Consider the following 27,914-nt stretch of genomic DNA (forward strand, 5'->3'; position numbering starts at 1 on the left):
ACCCGGGCCCCGCGGGCATCCAGATTCGTGTACTATAATCCACGATTTTTCTAGTTTTCATGCCATTTTCCCACTTCACGGGTCCCGACGAGTTTTTTTGTCTCGGACCCCGCTAGGGTCCCCGGGTTGCCTGAGAATCCCCCATGGGGCCTCAGACCTTCATTCCCTTCGCACTTTTGCCTTCCCTTGGCTCGCTTGGCACGACCCTCGCTATGCCTAGGTTGGCCTCCGAACGGCACCACATGACCCTTCCACGGCATGAGTTTGCATTAAAAGGGTCTCCCACGACCCCGAAGTGCATCCCTTGGGTACCGGTGCCCGGGCCCTGCGGGCGCCCAAATTCGTGTACTATAATTCACGATTTTTTTTCCAGTTTTCGGGCCATTTCCCGACATTCCGGGGCCGATGAGTTTTTTCGACCCTAGCGTCCTCGTTATGCCTGAGGATCCACTATGGGGCCTCAGACCTTCATTTCCTTCCCACTTTTGCCTTCCCTTGCCTCGTTTGGCACGACCCTAGCTAAACCTAGGAGGGCCTCCAAACGGCACCATATGACCTTTCCACTGCACGAGTGTGCCTTCAAAGGGCCACCTACGGCCCCGGGGTGCACCCCATGGATACCGGTGCCTAGGCCCCGCGGGCGCCCAGATTCGTGTATTATAATCCACGATTTTTCCAGTTTTCATGCCATTTTCCGACTACCCACGACCCAACGAGTCTTTTCGTCAAGGACCTCCCTAGGGTCCTCAGGGATCGAGAGGATCCCCCATGGGGAACCAGACCTTTATTTCCTTCCCACTTTTGCTTTCCCTTGGCTCCGGTGGCATGACCCTAGCTAGGCCTAAGAAGCCTCCGTACGGCACCACATGACCCTTGCACGTCACGAGTGTGCCTTTAAATGGCCTCCCACGGCCCCGGGGCACTGGTGCCCGAGCCTCGCAGGCTCCCGTATTCGTGTACTATAATCCACAATTTTTTTTAGGCCATCTTACGACTTTCCGAGCCCAACGGGTTTTTTCGTCCCGCACCTCTTTAGGGTCCTCGGGGTGCCTGAGTATCCCCCATAGGGTTTTAGACCTTCATTTCCTTCCCACTTTTGCGTTCCCTTGGCTCGCTTGGCACGACCCTAGCTAGGCCTTCAAACAGCTCCACATGACCCTTCCACGGCATGACTTTGCCTTCAAAGGGCCTCCCACGGCTCCGGGGTGCAACCCATGGGTACCGGTGCTCGGGCCCTGCAGGCGCCCAGATTCATGTACTACATAATTCACGATTTTTTTCGAGTTTTCAGGCCATTTTTCGACTTCTCGATCCCCGACGAGTTTTTTTGTCCCGGACCTCCCTATGGTCCACGAGCTGCCTAAGGATCCCCCATGTGGACTCAGACCTTCATTTCCTTCCCACTTTTGCCTTCCCTTGGCTCGCTTGGCACGACCCTAGCTAGGCCTAGCAGGGCCTCCGAACGACACCACATGACCCTTCCATGGCACAAGTGTGCTTTCAAAGGGCCTCCCACGACCCCGAGGTGCACCCCATTGGTACCGGTACCCGGACCCCACGGGCGCCCAGATTCGTGTACTATAATCCACGATTTTTCCAGTTTTCGGGCCATTTTCTGACTTTTTGGGGACCGGCTAGTTTTTTCGTCCCAGACCTCCCTAGGATCCCCGGGTTACTTCAGGATCCCCCATGGGGACTCATACCTTCATTTCCTTCCAACATTTGCCTTCCCTTGGCTCGCTTGGCACGACCCTCGCTATGCCTAGGAGCGCCTCCGAACGGCACCACATGACCTTTCCACGGCATTAGCGTGCCTTCAAAGGGCCTCCCACGGCCCCGGGGTGCACCTCTTGGGCACTGGTGTCCGGGCCCTATGGGCGCCCAGATTTGTGTACGATAATTCACGATTCTTTCCAGTTTTCGGGCCATTTTTCGACTTCCCAGGCCCCGATGAGTTTTTTCATCTCGGGCCTCCTTAGGGTCCCCGGGTTGCCTGAGGATCCCCCATGGGGGCGCACACCTTCATTTCCTTCCCACTTTTGCCTTCCCTTGGCTCGCTTGGCACGACCCTAGGTAGGCCTAGGAGGGACTCCGAACGACACCACATGACCCTTCCACGGCGCGAGTGTGCCTTCAAAGGGCCTCCCACGGCACCGAGGTGCACCCCATAGGTACCGGTACCAGGTCCCCGTGGGGGCCCAAATTCCTGTACTAATCCACGATTTTTCCAATTTTCAGGCCATTTTCCCACTTCTCGGGTCCCGACGAGTTTTTTCGTCCCGAACCCCCCTAGGGTCCCCGGGTTGCTTTAGAATCCCCCATCGAGCCTCAGACCTTCCTTCCCTTCCCACTTTTTCCCTCCCTTGGCTCGCTTAGCATGTCCCGCGCTATGCCTCGGAGGGCATCCGAACGACACCACATGACCTTCCACGGCATTAGTGTGCCTTCAAAGGGCCTCCCACGACCCGGGGGTGCACCCCTTGGGCACCGGTACCTAGGCGCTGGGGGAGCCTAGGGTCCTCGTGGTGCCTGAGGATCCACTGTGGGGCCTCAGACCTTCATTTCCTTCCCACTTTTGCCTTCCCTTGCCTCGCTTGACACTACCCTAGCTAGGCCTAGGAGGGCCTCCGAACGGCACCACATGACCCTTCCACGGCATGAGTGTGCCTTCAAAGGGCCTCCCACGGCTCCGAAGTACACCCCATGGGAACCGGTGCCCGGGAATCGCGGGCGCCCAGATTCGTGTACTATAATTCACGATTTTTTTTTCAGTTTTCGAGCCATTTTCCGACTTCCTGGGGTCCGACGAGTTTTTTCGTCCCGGAGCTCCCTAGGGTCCATGGGGTGCCTGAGGATCCGCAATGGGGCCTCATACATTCATTTACTTCCCACTTTTGCCTTCCCTTGGCTCTCTTGGCACGACCCTAGCTAAAACTAAGAGGGCCTCCGCACGGCACCATATGACCTTTCCACGGCACGAGTGTTCCTCCAAAGGGTCACCTACGTCCCCGGGGTGCACCCCATGGGTACCGGTTTCCAGCCCCGTGGGCGCCCAGATTCGTGTACTATAATCCACGATTTTTCCAGTTTTGATGCCATTTTTTTCTGACTTCTCGGGACCCCGCGAGTTTTTTCGTCACAAACGTCCCTAGGGTTCCCGGGTGTCTGAGGATCCCCCATGGGGCCTCAAACCTTCATTTCCTTCCCACTTTTGCGTTCCCTTGGCTCAGACCCTAGTTAGGCTTAGGAGGGCTTCTGAACGGAACCATATGACCCTTCCACGGCCCGAGTGTGCCTTCAAAGGGCCTCCCACGGTCCCGGGGTGCACCCCATGGGCACCGGCCTAGGAGGGCCTTCGGATGGCTCCCCATACCCCCTTCTAAGGCACGAGTGTGTGATTATTTATTTGTATATTGTAATCATGTCATATGTGTGTATATTGCAATCATTACCCAAGGGGTATGTTCTAATTATATGGTTGTACAAAAGATATTATCCAATTATTAACCAGCGTTTAACCCCGCGGGTGCGGTGAATCGTTAATCACTACCCCCCTTGTCTTTCAGAGAGCCTATGCAAAACGTCCATCATTTTCTTTTGGTGTTAAGTAGTATACTTCGCCATATAACAGAAGTTAAGTTTGATGCCACAAAGTGTTCGAGTCGAACCTCACGTCATCTTTACTTAGGATTTTGTGGGGGGGTTTTGGAGGGGGTGGGACGAATCAGAGCGACATAGGGAGGAATCTCAGTGGGATCGTGACAGCAAGGCCACTCTGTCCCTTACAATACCCCGTCGCGTATTTAGGTCGTCTGCAAAACTAATTTTAATGAAGATAAGTTTTAAAATATATGTTCAAATAGTTTGTAACAATTAACATGTACAAATAAGTTCTAATATGTTAAGATAATTTTTTGTTAGCTTTCATAAGTTCAGAAAAGTCATAGGAGTAAGGTGAAGTAAACGCACACTTAGAGTGTACAAGGGTGTGTTCTTTTCAAAAAAAAAAAAAGTTTGATATATTTAGGGGATTTTATTTATTACTTTAGCAACAGTACAAGTATCCAATTGTAAGGGACTAAGTCTAAGCTGGACATTTAAAGAGCAAAAGTGCTAGCATAGGAAACGAAGCTACATCCAAGCAATAAACTCAACATCCCTCTCTAAGCCTTGAGAGCTACCGGTTTACCCATTACTGACTTAAGCATCGAAGGGGCATTTCTCGGATCAACCCCGGAGGCTAGTTTACGTGTTCTCTCTTGCAGGAACTAGAACGGCTTCCTGATCAAGGACTTACCGGTTCGTACCCTAAAACTTGTCCCATACCGAAACAATTATTACTGCTTATCATTTATACATTCAATCCAAAAGAAGAAAGCTTTAGCGTGGTATTGGTTACAAAATTTTCTAAAATACCCCAATTCATCCTACATGCAGAGTAAATGGAGATTGTTTTTTTTGTACTCTAAAAATACAGAGAAATCATTCTATAAAGAAACATTATTTTGGGGAATTTTTTCCTTGAATAATGCAAAAGTGGGTTTTAATTCCCAAAATATGCCCAAAAATAAAAAAATTCCCTGCGTACCGTCCACGTAGGACGGCACGCGAGAAACTAGTTTTTTTTTTTGTTTTTGCCCAGGTAAACCGCTACTCAGAGTAGCGGTTTATATTTATAATAAACCGCTACTCTAAGTAGCGGTTTATACACATAAACCGCTATCTCAAGTAGTAGCGGTTTATAAAATATAAACCGCTACTCTGAGTAGCGGTTTACCTAGGCAAAATTCTGGAGTTGGGGATAATACTACAAGAAAATACATATCAACGACGGCTAAAAGCCGTCGCTAATGACAAAAAACAGTCGTTGTTGTTGTAGGAGTAGCGTTTATCATAATAAACCGCTATTTGAAGTAGCGGTTTATAAAAAAAAATTCAGGAAACCGCTACTTCAAGTAGCGATTTTGTTGGAAGTAGAAAAAAAAAAATCTCGCGTGCCGTCCTACGTGGACGGTATGCAGGGAATTTTTTATTTTTGGATATATTTTGGGAATTAAAACCCACTTTTGCATTATTTAAAGAAAAAATTCTTATTTTGGGCATAAAAATAACAAGTCGTGACTCATGATGGTGATTCAAAAGATCAAAGATGTTCATCAATAGTTGTTTTTGCAATTTTCAACATTACATCAAATCATTATTATTGCAATTGTCTTCGTCACTAAAAAAACTATCACTTTGTGCTATATAAACTCGACTGCATTAATCATACACTTGGGTGTATAACGTGCATATATACTTAAAGCTATTTTTTGCTCGTTTCCTCATTTGAAAGCTCTATCTGACTACCTAGCTATTATGTGATTAGGCTCATTTGGAGTTTCAAATAAATAATGAACAAAAAATTGCATTTGGTGTCGCACGAACATAGGCCCTGTTTGGCAATAGCGTTTGAGGTAGCGGTTAGCGGTTGGACAAGATTGAAACGCTACTTGAGAAAATTATGAGTGTTTGGTAAGGTAGTGGTTGTAGTAGCGGGTAGCAGTTGGAGTAGATTATAAGTAGCGGTTGTGGAACGTTACTACAAGTAACGTTTGAGGTTTAGAGGTAGCGGTCTACGAAATAAACCCTATATAATAGCATAAGGTAGAATTATTAACCAATGTTTTTTTTTTATCTTTTACAATTCCAACAGCTACTTTTGCCAAACACTTCTGATTAAACAACTAATTTAATCACTGACCGCTGACAGCTACTAGTAGACAGCTAGCAGCTACCCCCAACAGCTACAGCTACTACAACCGCTAACAGTTTTGCCAAACATGCCCATAGTTTACCTGAGTGTATGATAAAAGTTAGGTGGCAAATTCACTTCATCTGATTTGAGTACTTTTAAAACAAATGAGCGACGAAGATAAGCTATATGCATGAAGAAGTGCAATTGCAGAAGAAAGAAACAAGCATAAACGAGTACATTTTGAATAATAAATATATATAATTGAAGTAGTTGGGGTTCAATTCTAGCTCAAATTGGGCCAAACAAACAAATTGGTATAAAAAAAGTTGGGTATTTGCCAAATTGATATGAAAAAAAGTCACTAAACATATTGATATAAAAAGTAGGGATATTTTGACAATTTGGTATTAAAAAAATAATTCAACCGTCATATAAGGCTATGTTTAGTTCAACTGAAATTTTCTGATCTGAACTTATCTGATCTGATCTGAACTTATTTGTTCTGATCTGATCTGATCTGATCCTTACTGATCTGATTATAAGATTTTATCTTTTAGATTTTTCTCAATATATAAGAAAAAATAGTCATGTGGGGTCTTGTTTGATTCGTCTCAATGAGTACTTTATTAATATTCAATTATTATAATTTTACTAATATGTAATGAAAGATATAATGATTTTTAAATATAAGCATGATCTGAACTGATCTGAACTTATTTTTTCTGATCTGATCTGATCTGATTAGATCTAAAATAAGCAAAAATAAGGTAAACTGAACATAGCCTAAGTCTAAATATTTTAAATTCAAATGTAATACTAATACAATACCATAAACATCATCTTTCAACCTTTTTGCACCTTTAACTCCTTATAATTGTATTTCCTTAATACACATTGTTATTATATTATTTGAAAAGTTAAAAAAGAAGGAAAATAAAGTGAAATTAGGTTCAAAATAGTTTTTTTTATTGTCTAAGTGCAAGATTAAGTAGGAGTATTTAGGAAAAACTGAAATCAAAAAAATCGTACTGAAAACCGAAAAATTGGTTAAATGGACGGTAATCGTACTGAAAAAATAGGGATTACGATTATTTAAAAAATGATTAATCGAAAAATCGGATACATTTATTTAATTTTTCTTCTATTTATTATAATAATTAGATTGATTAGCTATTAGTTATTACGGCAAACTTCATTTTATTATTGAATTATTTTTACTGAGATATATACTATCTACTAATACTAACTATACAATTAGTCAATAAATACTATTGTCTCCGTTACACTTTGATATTTTCCACTATTCATAAATTTTATTTTGACCATCATTTGTGATTTATACGCGGATGAAAATATAGTCACGTGGGATCTTGTTAGATTCATCATAACATGTATTTTATTAATATGTACTTTTTATAATTTTGACAAATACAAAACTAAAGATATATGTCTTTAAAATTTTGCGTTGCCATATGTAAAAAGCATAAGTGTGTAGATTAAAATAAAACGAATGGAATACTAATTATTACTACAAAAATACTAAGTCACTAAGTCTCTTGGTGCATTCCAAAAAGAACAAACAAAAAAACTAAGTCACCTATTGTAAATTTAGGAACTAGAAAGTAGTTTTAGTGGAAAGCGATGTTACCTTATTGAACACCTTTGCAATCATGTTGTACTAAGTACTAACTAACAATTACTACAATTTGCTTCATTAAATTTTTTATGTCGAGAAAAAGTGAAAACTATATGTATAAATATAGTAAAATAAATTACTAAAATTTGGGTAACGGTTAATGATTAATCATAAAACTGTATCGAAATACTAGTTAATCGCTTAGACGGTTACCAATTTGAACTGTTACGATTCACAAAAAATGGCAATCCGGAATTTCATGTCGTTTTTGGATAATTAACCACCCATGAACCATTACGTAAACTATAATTTTCTTTTTGGTATGTAAGATGAATAACATGTATATTTAGCCGACTTTACAGGTTAGATTTTTTTGCAGTGTAGAAAAAAAAAGAGAAGAACCTTCCTTCTAAAATGCCTCTAGCTAGGTTTGAATGTTTGATGACATGACCTTTTAATTCATGAGGCTGGAGCTTTACCATTATGAGTGCTTGAATTATTTAATGTTTATATTATACTCCCTCCGGTCTTTATTAGTATATCCGTAATTCTTTTTGGGATGTTCATTATTAGTTTACCCATTTTTTTTGTTTCTATTTTTGGAATGATACCACTAACTTTCCATCACAAATAACTTTAATATAAAATAATAATTTCTCTTTTTTCGTATGTCCCACATCATTGTTTCTCATAAAACTCTGTTATAAAAAAACAAGTAAACTAATAAAGACCGAAGGAAAATTATTTATTTGTTTGTTTTGTAATCCTCTTAAATTTACGTATCAAAAATCTCGATCGTAAGTTTTTCAAAACGAGGAAAGTATGAAAAAGACAAATCCAAATACCAAATATGTAATTTTTTATTGGATGTATCTCAATGTATATATGGAAAATATCAATTTATTATAACTTTTATAAATAGATATTTAAGATTTAATTTCTATAAAGTCAAATAGTTACATTTAAAATCGGAAATTTGTAATAAAGAAATCAGAAAATAGGGTGACTGAAAAAAATAAAAATAAGGCTGTGACTCACAATGACTGACATAATGAGTCATCCACACATAACTCCCACATGTCTCCATCTAAAATTGCATCAAAAATTGCATGATTTCCTCCCTCTGTGATATCAAAAACCTTTCCCATCTCTCAATCACTTACTTTTTGGCTTTTGCAAGTTGCAACCCTTTGGTTTTACAGTGTAGGCCCCGTTACCTGATTAATTCTTTTTTACCTTCAAAAGGAAAACAATAAAATCGCATAAAACCCTAAACATAGTAAATAGTAATAATAGAAGCTCACAAGTCTTCAAATGACATAGGTACCCTTGACCATGTGAGGGCATGAGGCTGATGAACTTGCGAGTATGAGGGCATATTTGGTAATGTCTTCTGTCTAAAATGGAGTTCGTCTTGTAAGAGACCGCCTATGTTTGAATTAAAATTAGGCAATGACAATCCTTGTATTAAAAATAGATTTAGTCTAATAGTGACCAGCTTGATTTCTTTCAGTGACTAGTTTAATTCATTTGGTGATTAGGTCTACTTTTATATTAAAATTAGACTGTCTCTTTTAATAATTTGTGTCTAAAATTAATTCGACATGTGCATTTTTCGGGGGTACATGAGGAAAGTTATGATTCCCTTCTCTCAAGGGAGACTCCTGACGAATCAATAAGAACAAATTTAGGTAACAAGGGTTCCGTTGAAACATCCACGTCAATGGAGGCAGCAAAACTGCTGTGACCTTTTTTTTGACAGAAAATCCGCTATCCGATTAGCTTTCCGAAAAAGCATTTATTAGTTTGATCACCAATCTCTATTATATAAAGCAACACATGGGGGACACCAAAAAATAAAAATAAAAAGAATAAAAGAAGAAGAAAAGAAGATAACTAACTATTTTATTTGAATGGAAGAGGGGGGAAGTAAGACATTTAAATTGAACATTAGTTTTTTGAGAAAGAAAAATATAAAAACAGTTTTTTACCTAATTAATTTTATTTTTACTTCATTTGTTATTACACATGATCGCACGCATTGCGTGCATGTAAGACTAGTATTAGTATAAGCAAAAATATTGTTACATGGGACTTCGATTTGCTAAAATCATCTCGATGTGCAATTTTTAATTAGTACATGAGAAATGAACATAAATGGGTAAATTATGAGATATAGGGTAGCAATGAACCCGCTTGGTAAGTAAGTTTTTCGATTAGCAATTTAGCATGACAATTATGCTTGGATGTAAGATTTTTAAGTATTGTTTAGTTGATCATACAAAGTAGATTTTTCTTCCTATGTATAAGCATTACGTATGAAATAATAAATATTTGGTTGAATACGAGAAGTTAATTTTCATGGTATACTTATCTAAGCCTTCTAAATAAGTAACTTCCTCTATTTTGTGAGAAGTGGAACTTTTTAAGTAATGTGACTTCCATGTTTTTATTAACCAAGTATATATCACTATCTTAGGAAATTATATTTATCATGATTTTTTTTATGTTAACCAAGCAACATAATACATTGATATCTCATATTTTCGTCTAATATTGGGAGCAAAATATGATGACATGGACTTTTGGATAACTTCTAATTCATTGAATGGCAAAGAAGCTCGCAACATAAAAAGGAAAACTCGATAAGAAAGACAATTAATGAAGTAGAACTCTTATAACCTCTTTGATAACTAGTAATAAATAGTGGTAATGATGATGAAATTATAGGTAGTTTTAGAAAGAATGTCTTATGTTGATATTCATGATAATGCTTAATCCTAAAATACGTTGACTTTATTATTTCTAATACTTCATCCATTCTACACTTCATGCAATACTTACTACTTCAAGTTCAAACTTTGTAAATTTGGCCACAATTTGTTACCTTAATATAATGAAAATATTAGCAACATGGATTATTGTTAGATTAATCTCACTGTATAATTATCAATATCATTAATTTTACTGATACGCGATTAAAGAAATTATTGGTCTAATTAGTACATGAATTGCAAGTGTTGCATGAAAATATGGAGCAAAAATTGGAGTGAATAGTAGGAATGATGGACTACGGGATTCGTCTGGTTGTAAACCTTGACAAAATTAACAGAGGAATGAAATAAATGGAGTTTGGAGTAGGAGATCAATTAGCAAAACAAGATTCACAAAGGTGTCAATCTCTTATTAATTGGATACATGAAGATAATTTGTTTGTGCTGTGAGTAGTTATATAAATTAAAATTAAGTTATATTGTTATTTTTTTTGTTAGTTGATGTAACTATTTTATTTTTCTTCCAAGCAAATGTTTCTATAAAATTTCCCACACTTTAAAAAAGATGGTATTTTTTTAAGGTAAAATAGGGGTGACTCATTTGAAAAGAGATATAAGGGAAATTTCTCAAATATGATAAAGTCTTATGAGGTTCGATTCGTGGAATTCAAGGATACGAGGTGGGAAGTGGTGACTGCCACTACTCCACGTCTCCACTACCTTAACCTCAGACAATGATGAGTTTACTCTAGCACGATGTTATAACATATGAGAAAATACATGTATTCTTAGCAACCAAGGTATAAATTGAAAATAAGCTCATTAGTTTCTTTGAAAATGACTTTGAATTTATCATAATAAACTGACAAAAATGGAGGCTTACTTATTCTTTTTGGTAAATTGAGAATTAGTGTTTGGGTCAAACATACTCGGGTTACTTTCAATTCAAGTTACTTCTAGCTAGTTTCGGATGAGGATTAATTTGTGTTGCTTCGGTACAAATATCTAGATAATATCGAGTCAATTTAATTTTGGACGAATATGTTCCAATTCATTTCAGGTCTCAATTCAATTTTGACTAAAAACAATTCTCAAATCAGGTCGCTTAATAAGTCGGTTAAACTTTAAATCCGTTCTTTTCAACTTCTTTTTGCTTATTAGTAATACTTATCGTACCTTCAAAAAAACTTCCACTAAATAGGTGGAAGATTCATCACCTGTAACAAGTCATGTTAAAGACGAAGAGAAGATAGTAAGAAGACTGGATTTTTACGGGCTATAACGCCTTTATAATTTGCTTATTTTTGATGGACCAAACTTAAAACTTATTATACCATATTAACTATTAACTAAATTATTTTTTCTTATAAAAACTAAAAATAAGGTAAAAAAAAAAACACACCTTTATAAATTCCATTGAAATCAAAATTACTAATATATTCACACAAAAGAAAAGGTGCAATAAAAGAAAAAAAAAATTTCCTCCACACCTCTTGTATGAGCAACATTAGCTGTCCTGTACATAATCTCCTCAAGTCCCCCATCCAATAATTTTATTTCACCTGTGTTTCTCTCTCTCTCTCTCCTCTTTTCTCAGTTTCTCTCACTCATGGAGTCAAATTGGAATTGGTGAAAAAGTGGGGTTATAACACAGAAAACACATTTATAATAATAATAAAATAGCACTATATAGAAAACTTTCTTTGAGCTTTACTTTCCCTAAATTGATGAGATTTCTAGAGAGAGAAAAGGGTTAGCTAAAAGGTAAGAGCTTCACACTACTGATTTTTCTAAATTTGGGTTGTTCCTATCTTTTTTTACACTATTATATTATATATTTGCTTCTGATTTTATTATCATTACTGTTGTTATTTAAATTAGAAAAGTACTATCTACAAATAAGTTTAATTTTACAAATACTTTGGTTATTCTCTGTGATTTTTTTTGTTCAGTGTGTAATTCAGTGCAGATATAGATAGTTTCTCATTTGGGCTAAACATAGTTTCATGATTTCTTTTCTAGTACTGGGTTTTTTTTGCATTTTTGTCAAATGTTTCCAAAAGAAAAAAAGTTGCTAATTTTTATAAAATTTTTATGGGTTTGATTCATTGATTTTTGTGATTTTGTGGGTATTTTTTTTTTCTTGGAGAAACGATGTCGTTTCGCTGCTTCTTGTTTGATTTTGGCGATTCAAAAAGTAAAATAATTCTAGAATTTCCCATCAAAAGCTCTTGAAGTTGAGCAAGAGGCAAAACCCAGAAATTGGGTTTTTTTTTTTTTGGGGAAATCTTTATTGACGATTTCCGTGAACGTGTGCTGGTTTTTATTCTCTCCAAAAGCTGGGAACTTGACTTTTGACTAATATTTTTAATGTTGGGATTATGGGTTACAGTGTAATATGTTCTTATTATATAGTTTTGAAACAATTAAGAATACAATTACATCATTCTTTTAATTTATCATGTGGGTTTCTCTAGAACAGGTAAATTGTTTGATTAATATTATTATTGGGGTCTCTTGAACAAGGATTACTTTTCCCATCAAAAAAAAATTTAATAAAAAATTAAAATTTGGTTCTGATATTTTGATGGGTTTATAATGAATTAGGGTTTTTGGGAAGATGGGGTCATTTTAGATCTACAATGATTTGGTGGGTATCTTTTTTATTGCCAGTAAAAAAAAAAAAGGGGGTTTTGGGTTTATTTAGTTTGGTAGGAAAAGTCTAAATAAGTGAAGGTAAAAACTATCAATTCATTCAATAGTTGCCACAAATAATTGGAGAGAGAAAGAGAAAAAAGAAAGAGAAAGTGAGAGTTTTGGGTGGTTGGATGTTGTGAATATATGAAACAAGCAAAACAACTCTATTATGTATCATGAGGTAAGAGTGGTTACTTTCTAAATAGGTTTAATGGGTATTGGTAAAATTTCCATAAATGGGTTTGTAGAGTACAAAAGCTTAGCAAATTGCATATAAATACCTTTACAAGTGTGAAAGTGTGTTATGGCTGTTATCCATGAAACAGGGAGGTTAGGTCTTGTTAGGAGAGGCTAGTTAATTCATCCTCTTGTACTTAGCTTGAGAACTTAGAAAAAGTTGCAGAAAATGATTGGTACAGTTGATTCTTTTATTGACTTGAGTTGTAGACTTTGATTTTGTGTTCTGATTCTTTACTTTTTTTCTTGTGTGTTAACTCAATAAAAGGTTCCTTTGAGTTATCTCTAATTGGGAATGTTTTTCTAGTGGCTGCAGGCTTTGTGATGCAAACTAGAGTTTTGGTGAAGATTGAGGCATCATGAGTGATTTGTGCTCCACAACTGCAGATTGTATTCTTGTTCTTTTAAATTAAAGGTATGGCTTCATGTCGTGAATCGGAACTTCGTTATATCATTGATGCAAGTACTATGGATTTAATCTTGTATAACTACCATATATTTTTTTCATTTCTTAGCCTAATCTTTACCATCTCACCTGTTTTCCTTATGGCATGCTTCAAAAGTTTGAGCTTTGAAGTTTTTTTTTTTTTTTTTTGTAGCTTCTATCAGTTAGTATTCAGTAATATTCAGAATATATAGTGGAGAGATCTAGTCTGTCTGAAGCTTCAGGATTAATCTTCTTTTAAGATTATTTCATGAGTGCGATTTCAATGATGGAATTGAATGCAAAAAGTCCCTTCTTGTGGGACTGGGAGAATTTGGTCATGTTTAACACAAAGGCAGCTGAAGCACCTAAAAAATTGCAGTTAGTGGACTCTGAGATTGAGGGGATAGATGGCTTTGAAGTTGGGTCTTTCTATTCATCTGGAGGTCGCAGTGATGGCGGTACTGCTTCTGACTTGGGATATGCTTCCTCATCTAAAAGCTCAAAATCAGCTTCTGTTGATTCATCCACTGATAGAGAGATCAAAGGAACCCAGTTCTCATTGGAGACAGCTGATTGTTTTCAACAGGATCTTAGAAACAGGAAAGATTTGGTTAATAATTCTGGGATGGCAAGAACATCACCAACAATTGAAAGTTCAGCTGCTTCTGGTGAATCTTTGATCGCTCTGGAGCTAGGGAAGCGGACGTACTTTGAAGATGTTTCTGGAGCTAGCAATGTGAGGACTACTGCTAGGACTCCTCTTCCACCCGATTCTGTCACTAAGAAATCCAAAACTTCACCTCTCAGTACAGAAAGTCCCCGCTGCCAAGTTGAAGGATGCAATATTGATCTTTCCTCTGCTAAAGATTACCACCGGAAGCACAGAGTCTGTGAAAGTCATTCCAAATGCCCCAAGGTTGTTATAAATGGACTTGAGCGAAGGTTTTGTCAACAGTGCAGCCGGTAAGTTTCCATGGCAATCAAATATACTTTTTCATTGAGAAAATGTTGTGTTTCTTTTTATATTTATTGCTCTTTTGAGTGCTCGTGTTTATTTTTGTTTACATGTTATCGCATCGTATATTATGAAAAATTCCCATGAGATAGCTCAAAATTAAGTGTTGAAGTGTCTGTACCCATGTCGGATTTATTAACATGCTATCGTGCTCGACTCGTATATTATGAAAAATTCCCATGATTTAGCTCAAAATGAAGTGTTGAAGTGTCTGTACCCGTGTCGGAGTGTCGATAATTCGACGCAGGTACTTGAGGTAAAGCGAAAAGTCGGAAACTCAGAGTAGCATAGGTTTATTTTGCGGTATGATTCAATTTGTGACATCACTTGACCCTAATATTGAAGGTTTCACGGCCTTTCGGAGTTTGACCAAAAGAAGAGAAGCTGCAGAAGACGTCTTTCTGATCACAATGCACGTCGCCGGAAGCCAAAGCCAGAGGTCATCCAGTTCAATTCGATGAGGCTGACATCCTCCTTATATGGTATGAGTTGCAGCTCTTTTTCCTTATTTTTTCTTCGTATTCATCCATTTGCTTAGGGTCTCCTCTTTTCAAATGCCAATACTTGAGTAGTTCTTTATAAGGGGAGATGGTATAGGAAATCTAAAGTGAAATTTGCCAAGTCTGTTTTTTGTCTCAGTTTCAACGTCTGGGTACAAATTTTAGTAGTCTTGAGTAACAGCTGATGATTGATCCTAAAGCCATGATTGATTGAACAAGAGTGTCCATTAGCTTCAGTAATACGCTTTTTTCTTTGGGTGGACAAGAAGGGTCCTAAGCAAAGCCCAAAGCTTGTTCTGTAATATTCTTGTGGGGGAAAAAGGTTGTGACACAACATGTGGTCTTTGTCTTTCCCTTGTCAATCCACTTTTAAGTCAATCATCAATATAAAGTTATAGGCTTATAGCCCTAATAAAATTAAGAACAATAATTAATATAAAGTTAATAATGTGTAACAAGAGTTTTGGATAGTGAAGAAAGGGAGGGATACATTTTTTATTTGTTTAGATATAAACATAGCAAAAAAGTTAAAGGAATTGAAGATTCATTTTCTTTTTGTTTTTAATAAACAAAATCCCTCCAATGCAAGCTCATTCTTCTCTGAGTTTCCATTCCTCCCCTTCTCTCCATAATTGCTAAACAAAGTGGAAATGTGTTTGTTCTCCCAGATTAAGTAAACCAGATTTACCCAGTCAGATTATGGCACTCTGATATTGATACTGGTAGGTTCACATCTAGGCTTTACCCGACTGAAACAAAATTTCAGGCTTGACTTGGATTTAGCTTTTGCTTCCGCAGCCATAGATGGCCTGATCCAACTTGATAGGTTGATAGTTGGATTAGGTGAATCAATGGCTAAATGGCACCTTTTTAACTTAATTTAGCCAGTAGGGCCTCGATGGTTAATGTTTCTAGTGGTTGCTGGTGCAGAGGGTAGAAATCAGCTGAATTTCTCTTTTGACCAGGTACCAATGCTTCAAACTAGGCATGGTACCTGGGACAGTGCAAGCGATTCCAAGGTCACACTGGCAAAATCCGGATTTTTTAATAACATTAAATCAGGGGGTACTGATGAGCTGCATTCAACCCACAATGGACTGCATAGCCCAGCAACCAAAATCACTCCTGTATCAACGCAATTAATGCCATCCAAGGGCGTGCCATCCGATGTCTTTCAGCGAGGTATATTCTCTCTTTAAACAGCCTGCAGATTTTAGGTGATTTTCCCAATGTGTATCCATTGTAGAAGTAATGTGCTGATAGAACTTCAATTTCATATTTTAGCATCGAGTTACAAGTAGTTCAGGATATAGGTACTAACCCCCCCCCCCCAAACAATCACTTTTTACTTCTACTTTGACTTTCATGTTAGCTAATGCAACTTTGACCATTAATATCTACAACTATTGATTAATGAAGATTATAAAAGGGATATTTTAATATGGTCAAACTCTGATTGTCAATAGTACAAAAGGCAAAATAGGATCAAAAAAGAGTGGAGGGCTTAACAAAAGAAAGTTATCCCCCCCCCCCCCCCCTTTCCCTTTTCTTTGTCAGTTTTGTTGAGAGGGCTTAACACCTGGTGTGGACAAGTATGAAAGAGGCCCTAAGTTGCTTGAAAAGTAGGGGAATAATTTTAAAGTTTAGCACAGTGATGCTCCTTTTATGAGAATTCGTAGAGGATTTATCTTATAACACTAGAACCTTTTTCTATTTTCTTTGTTGATACTTGATATCCTTTTATAAGATATAGTTGAGGCAGATAGAGCAATTGACCGCATAGCGAAACTTAGTTTTTGCTCTTCCTCTATGTATATATAATAAATGACATTTGAATGGGATCATCATATGGGATTACCGTAATCATCTTTCACTATTGAATCTTCAGCACGACAATGTAGAATTTCTTTGGATTTTTTATTGAAAAGGTGTCATTTTGGGGTAGTATGAAACAAAGTTCACAAGTTAACTTGGTACCCATATTCCGGGAGAAATTTTTAAAGAAGGAATTGTATTCTATATTTTTCAGATGGAGGTTGTAATGCTTTTGATTATTGCATTAAAGTGATATGGTTTTAACCAAATGCTTGTTGAATGACTAATTAACTGTAGGTTTACCGGTCTCTGTGGCACCGTCCAACTTGGGTGCAGCTCAAGATTTCCGTGCTCTCTCTCTTCTGTCAACAAGTTCGTGGGGTTCATGTGATCCAGAACCTTCCGCACTTAACCATCCTATGCATACAAATCACGCCCCTTTGCCTACCATGCACCACCCCGTGCCTCTTGGTGGCCCACCCATTTCATCGGAGTTCTGGCAAGCTGATCAACCTGCCTCTTCTGGTCATGGATCACATACCTCGACTTTCCAGTTGTTCAAAGCACCGAACGAATCCAACTTTTATCTTTACTAAAGTTGCAGTTGATGATATGCTGAGTAGTAGTTAAATTATGTGTGTTGTTGGTTACAATGAAGTATTTTGCTCTTCCTAGACCATTAAGTGTATGGAGTTTTATGTGGTTAGGTATGAGCTTAGCTGTTGTGCTTGCTTATCATGCTTGACATCTATCTATTCTAAACATTAGCTATGATTACCAGACCTTGTATAAGTTGTATTGCAAGGAAACTAGAAGTTGTATAATTGTTCTGACAATTGTTCTCAGCTTACTGGATGTAACTGGGACTATATCCTGCACTAGTAGTTATTGTAAGGAGCTTTATATTTTCAGATTGTTGCCAGATTTGTGTAATGCTTGAAAATAAATCTCTTAGCTCACTAGAAATTAATATGCAGTAGAAACTTAAAATCTATGAATAAGTTAGGCTTTCATATTACTTTCTCTTTTGTTCGAGGCGAATTCAAAATTGTTCAGATTGTGTAATCATATGTTATTGGTTAATTTTATTTTGCTTTAGTACTCTTTTTTTTCCAATCTTCAAAGCTATATCACTAAAGTGAAAACCATGGTTTTTCATACAAGAGTTCTCTCACACTCCATGTCTCCATAATGGCTTTTCTTGGCTTGATTGTCTGCCAAAATAACTCTCAAAGTCATACTGCAAAGGGTATGATTCGATCCCAAGATCTTCAGGATCGTAAGTGATACAAGTGCTATTAAGCTACACTTGTTGCTCATGTACAAAAACTAAGAAAGGCCATTATTCAAAGTATTTTGTTAAGATATTACTGGTGGCAAGAAGGGAAGATAGGATGCCACAATATTTTTTTTTTGTTGAAACTTAACACATAATATCCTTTGAGGGTGCAGCATCAATTAAAAATTATTATTAGATCAGTCGAAAAGAAATCCAATAACTCTCTAGAGGTAGAAGAATTTGTGAGAACGGCTATTTGTAGAAGAATTTTTGAGTAACAAGTCAATCTGTGAGGTATAATTCACATGTTTATAGTCCTTTTAAGTCATCCAAATTCTAGGACCAATCTAATCTCTTGTTGAAGGTTCTCTTTGATCTACTTTAGTTCAGAATTAGACCGGATTGAACAATACAACCCACTTCAGGATTATATAGGTCCTTATCAACCGTGATCGCCGCCATGGATCTAAGACCAACCCCTATCCCCTGAGGCTACATAATCAACACTATCTCATGCTAACTTTAGTGTCATATATGATGCCAAAGGTTCTTTGATGACCCTTGCTGCCATACCATGTTACAGTTTCCAAAATGTGTATTATAACCTTCAATTTGAGTTTGTTGGTAACCAATTCCGACCCTCGCGTGTCATTCATAGGTAGCTGCTACCACAGACCCAAGACAGTTGACAACTTCTGTAGAATGCTTGGATAGTTTAGACCCACAACTTTTGTCTTTGATTCCGACAAACTACAATACAACTTTATAACTTGTTTTTACTCCTTCCTGACAATTCGATTCACTTCTTACTTCTACCACAGCAGGCTGAAAAGAGACATTTGCGTGGATATCCTCTTCCATTGATTGAATTTATATACTTCAGCACAAGCTGCACAACTATCACTCTCCATTATACAATTATAAATCTTTACACGACACAAGTAATATTTCGTTAGACTATTAGTTGATGTCATCTTATTTAAATCATTGAACTTACAAAATCTAAAATTACGCCTCATACCTAACAATTATTAAGATATGTATTTGTCAATGGTCTAAACCTCATCCTTCTACATAGAATTCCCAATTATCAATCTAGATGGTTGAGTTTTTTTTTTTTTTTGAAGGTTGAAACACAATCCGGTTTCACTCACCGTCAAGGTTTAATGAAACAAAAACCAAGTAAATGCACTTGATGATAAGTAACACCCATTCAACAAAATATATTTATATGAAATAATACATAATTTGTTGTCAAATCATATTCAAAGAAAAGAGTATATTAATGCAAAAGACAAATATATATACACACACTAATGATTGAATCCATGTCGCCGACATAAAACTTAATATCTCTGAACAATAGTCACAGATTCGAATCCCTCTCCTATTCTTTCAACTGCCTTTCGTGATTCATATGGATCAAGAAATATCTCTGATATTAAGTCCAATACAGCTTCACGTTTTGGCCTCATGTGAGCACTTTTTTGTCTTCTGCAAATCAAACATATATGACCACACCTGGACCCTCCCCTCCCCTCCCCCACTAAACCAACCATTCACCAAATAATACTTCTACGAGACAAAATAAAACAGAAAATGTATATAAACTAGAGTCCAAAATAATCTATGATTTTTTCTTCCTTATACTTCGAATTTTACTTTCCTTGGCAACATAGAGATTTTAGAACGCCCCAATTGTTATTTTTGCTGACTAAAATGTCATTAATAATAAATAAACTAATTTACATACAGCATTTACAGTCACCTAATCTTGAAGCTTAAACTATCTCTAGTGACGAAAAAAGGTCGATACGGAGTGGTCCTTTCACTTTAAATTTGAGATATTAAGTTCAAATAGAGACTAAGATAAGTTCTAGATAAGATAAGATACGCTAACACAATTAAGGTGATGATAACACACCAAAGGACAACAATCTTATTTACCACTCCATGGTTTACACTCTCTATGTCAACAATAGTTGTCAGCACTCTAACTCGAATAGCACATTATAATCAAAGGTAATGTAAAATATGAAAAACAAATTGTAAAAACATTACGCTACTGTTCTTGAAGTGATAAGCATAAAATTGAGACAAGCAATATTGAAAAATAGCAGCTATAGGGCATTCAGGTCCAATAGGTAATAGCAATGAGAGTACCCCAGTTATTTCACATCACTGTTCTTGAAGTGATAAATTCAAGAACAATAACAGGAAAAACCTACAAACATTGGAACAGAAAGTCCAATAATTGCTATCATATTATGGCTTATCAAACTGGACAAATTTGTCAAAATCAACCTGACTCAAGGATCTAAAACATTAACCGACTTTCGAACATATTACACCCGTTATAATAATTACAGTCTTCAACATATTTTTTGGAAAATTTTTAAAAGACCCGAGGGTTGGCAACACTTTTGAGAGAGATGGTGACAAAGGATAATAAATTCCACTATAATCAAAGAGAGAAAATGCATCAAAATTAATGCACCGCCAACCCTAAAGATCATCCGCCTGAACCTAAGAAACTACTTAAACTTACAGCTCTAAAATGAGCAAGATGTTCATGTGCATTCCTTAGGGCGGAAAAAAAAGAACTTCATGTGCATCCCTTGGGGGGAAAAAAGAACTCCATGCTGCAGAAAAAAACCCTCAAGTGACCCCTTTTTCACAAATAACTGTCAAGAACTTCAGCAAAGTGGGAGTAAAACAAACATTTTAATCAGGGATGACAAGCAGAGTTGCCAGGAAAGTGGAAACGACCAATTTTAGTGTGGAAACAACCAGTTTGATAAGCGGTAATATAAAGTGGAAACGACCAATTTTAGTGTTGTTCTGTAACGAAAATCCCATGCCGATGTTGTAGTAATGAAACATCATCAACATGTGAATTCACTTCATTGCCACTCAATACCACCTTCCAAAGCCATAATGGAGGGTAATGAAATTTCACGAATATTTAGATGATTGGTAATGTACAGCCATAACCATCGGACATTGACATAAGACTTACCTTACAAATATACAACTATAATTCATTATGATTACCACCTACAAAATAGGCTGTGAAAGCAGGAGCTTGAACAAAGATCAAGCCAATATCATAATGCAGTAATGGACACGGAAATGAGACTGCAGGAAAAGGCTATCTTTTAACTAGACAACCACAAGTACACTTGAATTCAGGAAACCAATATCAAGTGAACCCAAGAGAAACTCTGGACACCCAAGAACCATAGGCTGCATAGACAATTAAAACACAAAAAAATAATACTAATACAGACTGCAGTTTCTAATTTCCCGCTAACTAAAGGTACTCAGTTGCATGTTGACATAACCTCTATGATGAATAAAATCATCTCATAGTAACATTAATACCTAATTAAAATAACAAAAGCCACAGGTAAAACTTTGCCAGACTTAGCTGGACATTATAAAAGGGATCCACAAAAGACATCACCACAGCAGATAATACAATAACTCAACACAGTTCATAAGAAGGTAGAGTGACCGCTGCAATATGAAGACGACATGACTGACTTTCAGACAGCGATATTGAGCATGCTGGACGACAACTCTGGACCTTCCCAACAACCAGACAAGTCCTAGTACTCACTGGAACAGTAGACAAATGCAAATCAATAAATGCATTGTTTCACAAGATACCATGGAAAATAAATGGAGACAAACTATAGCAAATTTGGCGAGAATTCCAAAACTGGCATGTTTAAAACCCAACCATTATTAGATTCGTCATATGTATGGAAATGAAAGGAATATGTAAATATATAAAATTTGAATGTATAAAATATGAATGTAATGAGAATCAACCCATAAGACACACAAAAGTGCATCACACCACAGACCTGCTCATTTCCATCGGCTGTTGGAGAAGGCGATTTATTTTCATCAGATGGTTTATCAGCACCGCAGTTCTGCCTATTACACTTAGTCCTAAAAGGGTAGTTTATATTGCCACATTTTTCACACTTCCAGCTTCCTTCAGGCATCTTCTGCTCTGTGATTTGTGAAGGCAACAAAAAAAACAAGCACCTAAATATGATGCATACAAGTGATAAATAAAAACTCACCAGCATTATGTCATCAATGACTTACTTGAATTTTTCTCTGGTTTTGGAGCCTATAATTGTTTCAAATGAAGAATCGGACAAAGAAAATAAAAAGGAGAAAATCAGGTTCCTCAATTAATGGATTAAGGTATATAAACACAACCAAAAGAATACTGATAGGAGAAGAGAGGAGGGCAAGCTGTTCCATTGTTTTCCAGATGCAAAATAAAAATCATGAGGGAAGCAACAATAACCTGGGCACCTGGCTTTGGCGTGTTGCACTTCCTCATATTGCAAACTGTTCTAAACGAGAAATTCACATTCCCACATTTAGGGCATGTCCAATCATTGTCACGCGTCACATCTTTGAAATAAAACACAAACACAACGTTAGCAGTAGTCAACAAGATTAGAAAGAAGCAAAATAGCAACAAGAAAGAACCACAAAGAAGCAATAATTTCAACCTTTCTTCTGGGACTTGTCATCTTGGAAAAATCCCGGTCTTGGGCCCTGAAACAAACAGCTTACCGTCAAAACAAACAAAGGACAGCCATTGATGTAACGTGGACACATCACTAAAAGATCAGCAGGAGTATACTGCACGATGTGTCTTGTATATATGCTAAGTTGTAGCAAAGCATGTAATTTAGTGTTGAGGAATTAAAATGAGCTACACGAAACTCAGCAGTCCAAAGAGCTTAATATGAAAACATATCTATATAGCACACAAAACACCACTGATCCCATACATTTGTCAAGTGAAAACATACCATAGGAGGAGGAGGCATAGGTGGCATGGGCATGCCATAACGGTCCATCATTGGGGGAGGCACACCATACATTCCACCTACAGACAATATGATTAGAAGTTACTATTACTTTATGCATAAAATCCTCAATCAGGAGTAGCATGCAAAAAAGATGAGCACACTATTTTAAAATAGTAAGAACTCCCTTCAGCAATGCATGATCCACAAACCGTCAAAGGCACCAGAAATTAGATAGGCATGCAAGTCAATGTCTCAAAAAAAAAATCTCTAAGTTTAACTATGAAAACTTGAAGCTCAACTAAGCTAAAGGTTCATCATAAACAATCGAGGTCATATATTATCAGGTTGAAGATAGCGGTATGTCTGCAGCTAGGTTGCAGTTTTGACAAACAAGAATCAATATAAGGTCCTACAATAATTACTAAACAAATATAACAGGGATCTGCTACTCTAGGAACACCGAAATCTAGCTCAATTAGCTTCTCACAAACTCAACTAAGACATGAACTGTTATTTAAAAAGACCACTTAAGAAGCTAGGTAACCAAACATGGAGATTGTCCTAGTCATAAACTAAATGCTTCTACAAATTCCAATGGCGAGATATGTCCTTGAGACCTGTCTCATACAAAAAGCAAAAAGAAAAGGTAGGTGACAGAGAGACCAATGCAAGCTGCAAGCTTTACTGACAACCTAACAGGAACAACACATAGTAAGCACACAGAAACAGTACTTCCACAGCAAAGAGTGATGAGAGAAGCAAAGGCATACTTCCATATTACATAACTAATTTACTGCAGATAGAAGTCAGGAAAAAGAATGTACCGTTCCCCATCATGGATCCACCAGAATATGGTGGTGGTCCAGTCATAGGCATTGGTCGGTAGGGGCTGCCTCCAGACATACGATTCCCGTAATTATAATGGTATGCTGATCCCCCAGAAAATGGAACGTCGTAAGGAGGAATTGATGATCCATTAAAAACAGAACCACCATAAGGTGGCATTCCCAAATACATTGAAGAAGGTGGTGGTCCAGATCCTCCATATTGTGCAGCAGAAGAGTAAGGCTGAGGGGGGTGCATTGGCCTTAAAGCAGGTTTCTATGACATGCACAAGCCATAACTATCAAGTTAATTCGGATAAAAAATGGAAGAACAACGATTAGCAGTTAAAATAGCATCAGATGGCATGTTTGGGAGGAAAAACAAAATAGAAAAAGAACTATCACAGCTCAGGGTGACAAAATTTATCTTCTTGGCTCAAAGAGAGGGAGGGGGGAGTTGATAACAAATTACATTCTTAGCAATGTTGTGGTATGGTTGCAACACTAAGTTGCACTCTCTCTAGTTGAAGTACAATGAAATACCATCATGCTTCCGAGGGGATTGATGTACAACCAAACATCCAAAGTTTGTTATCCAAGCTATCAGGATAGTTGCAGCAGTAAGGGAATACACTCCAAATCAATAATATAAGGCACCCATCATTTTGGGAGTACCATAATTTCTCTCAAAATATAAATAGAGAACAATATGATACTACTTTGGTCTTTTAGATATTATCCAATAATAAGTATGCAGGACTACTACTAATTTTTATCAACGTACATGAGAAAAAATAACAGCTATAATCGGGTTACTATGATGCTAAAAGTACTACATTAAAAACACTACCAACAGGCCATAACATCAATAATATAGTAGCAATTCAAAATTTTGGGTCCAAGAACATATCCTACCGCATTGTGATCAGCTGGTCTAGGCTGTGTACAGTTGCGCATGTTGCAGGTTGTTCTAAAAGAGAAATTGACATTGCCACAACCTGGGCAAGTCCAATCATCTTCCCTACGAGCACCTGCATATGGAATCCACAAGACATAAACAAGGATATCATACTCAAAAAAAGAAGTTAGATATCAGTAACATAATCACGAATCAGATATTGAAGTAAAAATCACCAACTGCTTGCAATACATAATACGGAATGGGGAATAGATGGGATTCCAGGCACCTGATTCCTTTCCTTTCTACGCAATCCAAACTCTTCCAATGGGGGCAAGATTTGGAAAAAAGCACAAGCTCACTCCTTTTCTCCCCTCTTCCCCTCTCCTTTCCTCTAGACCTCTACTAGACTTCTATTGCTGACCCAACACGCTACTATCACGATCCATTCAATATATTACATTAAAGTGCATTATTAGGGTCATGATCAGATTGTAACCATGCACAAGTCATTCGGACATGCAAACCAAGCATTGTGATACATGAATATCCCTTTTTTATCTAGCCTTCCATATAATAACACCTAGACCACTATAGAATTGCACCATACCTTGATGTTGCTATTATGAAGATATAGCATGTCACATATGCCAAATACAAAAAATAACAATTACACAAGCTATACTTCTTCAAGCAGCCTCCGCAACATTTTCCTTTATTTAAAATATAACAACTCATTCATAAGACCCGAGTGTACTCTGTAAGAAAGTTAACGCTTGAAAGACATTTAAGAGTTCAACCATTAAACACTAGTAGACTATGATACAACATTTGAATTGCAAAAGATTATAAGGTTGAACAATAATTTCCCGTTTAACTGTTTTCATTGTTGTTGTACATATGTCTATTGGCACCTTCGCAATGTGCATCCAAAGGATTACTATGTCAGTTCTCCAGACTTTGGCTCACGTTTATACTATATAAAACCCATACGATAGATCTTATTCTAAAATCAACCCTCTCCCTCCCCCCTCCCCAACCCATGGATACTTATGCGTCTGTACCCTCACTTCCTGTCTTTAAAAAGTGGGCGTTCTGTTTCTTCACAGTAGTGAGAAAAAAGTCGATAACTTCAGCAATATTATGACATTGTCCATGAGATGCTAACTTCATACAATAGCAAGAAGCTTATTAACCATAGAACTTATATTTGGTGGGTTTTTTATTAGTAAATGACGCATGAAAATTGTGGCAAAACAACAAGGTTGACATAATATCCAATATATGCATCATATCCCATATTTAGTTTCCAGTCTTTCCACTGTTTTAACCTCCACAATAAAATTGAATTCCACAGCTTTCTTTCCACAAACTCAGCAATGAATAACTTTAATTGAGTTCCAACACGGTGAATCTTTCACCCGACACAACAGTATTCAATTAATTGAGCTGAAACATAAGAGAAGCCATGAAGAACAAACATATAGAAAGAAATTCATACCATCCGTTCTTGCACGCTTGGCGTTCGAGGGATTTCTGTTATCCACCTGAGAAGTTCCATAAACTAATTTACATTAATGAATTCTTGAAATTAAGAGAATCTTCACAAACCAATCCCCAATTCTTTAATTAATATTCTTTCAAATCAGCAATTAGCACCCCAAAGAACATCAACAATCTTTTACAGTATTAATTACAGAAGAGCTCGATTGGAATTCACAAATTGAAGAACAAACTCAAACGACACGCCATTTGAGCAGAACATCAATTCCCGGAAAAAAACAAAAGAGAAACCCTAATTTTTGTCGGAAATGAAAAAATAAGCTCAAACAGTGAAACGGAACCACAAATAATGAAAAAAAAGCTCAAAAATCAGCATTGATCAGAAATCTGAAGAGAAAAAAAAAGAAGAGAGAGAATTACCTGAGACATGTCGCCGGCAAGGGTGCGAGAGATCGGAGATGAAGGTGGATTGATGGAGAGAGAGAGATTTTTGTTCTTGTTTTTGTTTGAGAGATAAGTGTAAAGTTAGGGTTTGCTGTTCGAGTAATAATTGGGAAACGAGGGGGGGGGGATGAAAAATAAAAGAACGTGAAAGACCCGAAGTAGGGGTGAGGCCATGAGGGTGAGCTAGCGAGGTCTGTTTGGCAAAAGTAGCGATTAACTGTGAGCTTTATCTCAATTCTCAAGTTAGGTTGGATCAGATCGTTTATACTTATATTTGATTTAATGAGTTCGAGCGAGATTAAGCTTTATTTTAGTTTAATTTTCAAGTCCTTTTAACTTATTTAAAACTTGATATGAGTTTGAAAATCGTAAAGAGGTAAAAACGTTATGCAACTCATTATGACTAAAGATTATCTTTTGTAGTATACACATTAATGTTTGGCATATGTAAAAATAGAACATTTCAGGTATTTGGAGCCTAGTATAATTGTTAAATATATTATTCGTAAATTTCATATTTGATCCTATCAACCATGGACGGTTCTTGGCCCATGCAGTATAGACGACGGAATAGGGCCCCACAAATCGAAGGGCCCTGAAATATAATAGAAATGTATTAAATGTTCAAAAGAAAAACAAAAGGAAAGCATTTGGATTAGTGGTAAAGTAGTAAGGAATGGGGCAAAGGGGTGCAGGTTCAATTCTACTCAGAAGCATTTTTTTTTTACTTTTTGCTGTTTTAGTTATAACTGCTGACTCATCACCTACTCACATTTTTTAGTTATGTTGAGTCTCGAACTTCAACCAATGAGAATAAATTCTCATACCTAAAAACAAAAAAAACCATACTCACAACTCCCATAGGGGAGAAGGAGATTTCCAAAACAGAAACTAAAAACCCCATAACAGGGTTTGAGAAACTCTCATAAAGAGAGATTAATTTATTGAACAAAACAAGAAAATGAATTAAAAACTGGAAATAAAAGGGGAAAAGGGGCTTATCATGGATGAAAACATCCATGACATCCTCTTTTTGATGAAGAAAGGGTAGGGGAGGCTAGGGTTTGAGAGAGAGAAAAAGAGAGGGGAGGCTCCATCACCTACTCACATTAATAAACCATCACGCGTGGGTTTTTCTTTGGCTGCCTATTTATATCTAAATATTTGTTTATTTATAATTAGTTGATATGTTGAGAGAATTTTTTAATTGAGAATCTAATATCTTTTATGAACTAAATATGAAAGGCCCAATTTTAAGAGAGCGTATAAGGTCCCGCTATG

At 37.1% G+C, this 27,914-nt stretch overlaps 2 protein-coding genes across 7 annotated transcripts; one reads left to right on the forward strand and one right to left on the reverse strand.

Moving 5' to 3' along the window:
- The first annotated feature begins 11,422 nt into the window (after window positions 1-11,422).
- Window positions 11,423-17,749, forward strand: LOC104897554 (squamosa promoter-binding-like protein 3). Of its 6 annotated transcripts, none has more exons than XM_010684453.4 (6): window positions 11,438-11,911; window positions 13,389-13,496; window positions 13,681-14,471; window positions 14,869-15,005; window positions 15,954-16,205; window positions 17,136-17,749. In XM_010684453.4, exons 3-6 carry the CDS (start codon window positions 13,777-13,779, stop codon window positions 17,432-17,434), a joined length of 1,383 nt encoding a protein of 460 aa, XP_010682755.1. In that variant the 5' UTR covers window positions 11,438-11,911; window positions 13,389-13,496; window positions 13,681-13,776; the 3' UTR covers window positions 17,435-17,749. The 6 variants fall into 6 exon arrangements, with proteins under 6 accessions (XP_048502400.1, XP_010682755.1, XP_010682753.1 ...); XM_010684451.4 differs by having other exon boundaries at window positions 13,398-13,496; XM_010684450.4 differs by lacking the exon at window positions 11,438-11,911 and adding an exon at window positions 12,612-13,025.
- Window positions 17,750-21,250: 3,501 nt separating this feature from the next.
- LOC104897555 (ranBP2-type zinc finger protein At1g67325) lies at window positions 21,251-26,768 on the reverse strand. Its single transcript, XM_010684454.4, has 10 exons — window positions 26,610-26,768; window positions 26,188-26,233; window positions 24,704-24,819; window positions 23,789-24,065; window positions 22,965-23,041; window positions 22,659-22,704; window positions 22,448-22,557; window positions 22,240-22,264; window positions 21,990-22,141; window positions 21,251-21,738 (listed from the first exon to the last, which is right to left on the reverse strand). Exons 1-10 carry the CDS (start codon window positions 26,616-26,618, stop codon window positions 21,736-21,738), a joined length of 861 nt encoding a protein of 286 aa, XP_010682756.1. The 5' UTR covers window positions 26,619-26,768; the 3' UTR covers window positions 21,251-21,735.
- Between the last annotated feature and the right edge of the window lie 1,146 nt (window positions 26,769-27,914).

This window comes from Beta vulgaris, chromosome 6 (assembly GCF_026745355.1).
Source record: "Beta vulgaris subsp. vulgaris cultivar EL10 chromosome 6, EL10.2, whole genome shotgun sequence".
Classification (NCBI taxonomy): domain Eukaryota; kingdom Viridiplantae; phylum Streptophyta; class Magnoliopsida; order Caryophyllales; family Amaranthaceae; genus Beta; species Beta vulgaris.

Bases quoted from the DNA above. Each gene is read 5' to 3' on its own strand.
- LOC104897555 (XM_010684454.4), bottom strand. The intron at 22,705-22,964 runs GTATGTTTTCAC...TGTTTGTTTCAG, and splicing joins CTATGCCTCCTCCTCCTATG to GGCCCAAGACCGGGATTTTT. The intron at 22,265-22,447 runs GTTATTGTTGCT...AAACAATTATAG, and splicing joins CGCCAAAGCCAGGTGCCCAG to GCTCCAAAACCAGAGAAAAA.
- LOC104897554 (XM_010684453.4), top strand. From the start codon at position 13,777: ATGAGTGCGATTTCAATGATGGAATTGAATGCAAAAAGTCCCTTCTTG. The intron at 14,472-14,868 runs GTAAGTTTCCAT...CTAATATTGAAG, and splicing joins TTTTGTCAACAGTGCAGCCG to GTTTCACGGCCTTTCGGAGT. The intron at 16,206-17,135 runs GTATATTCTCTC...AATTAACTGTAG, and splicing joins ATCCGATGTCTTTCAGCGAG to GTTTACCGGTCTCTGTGGCA.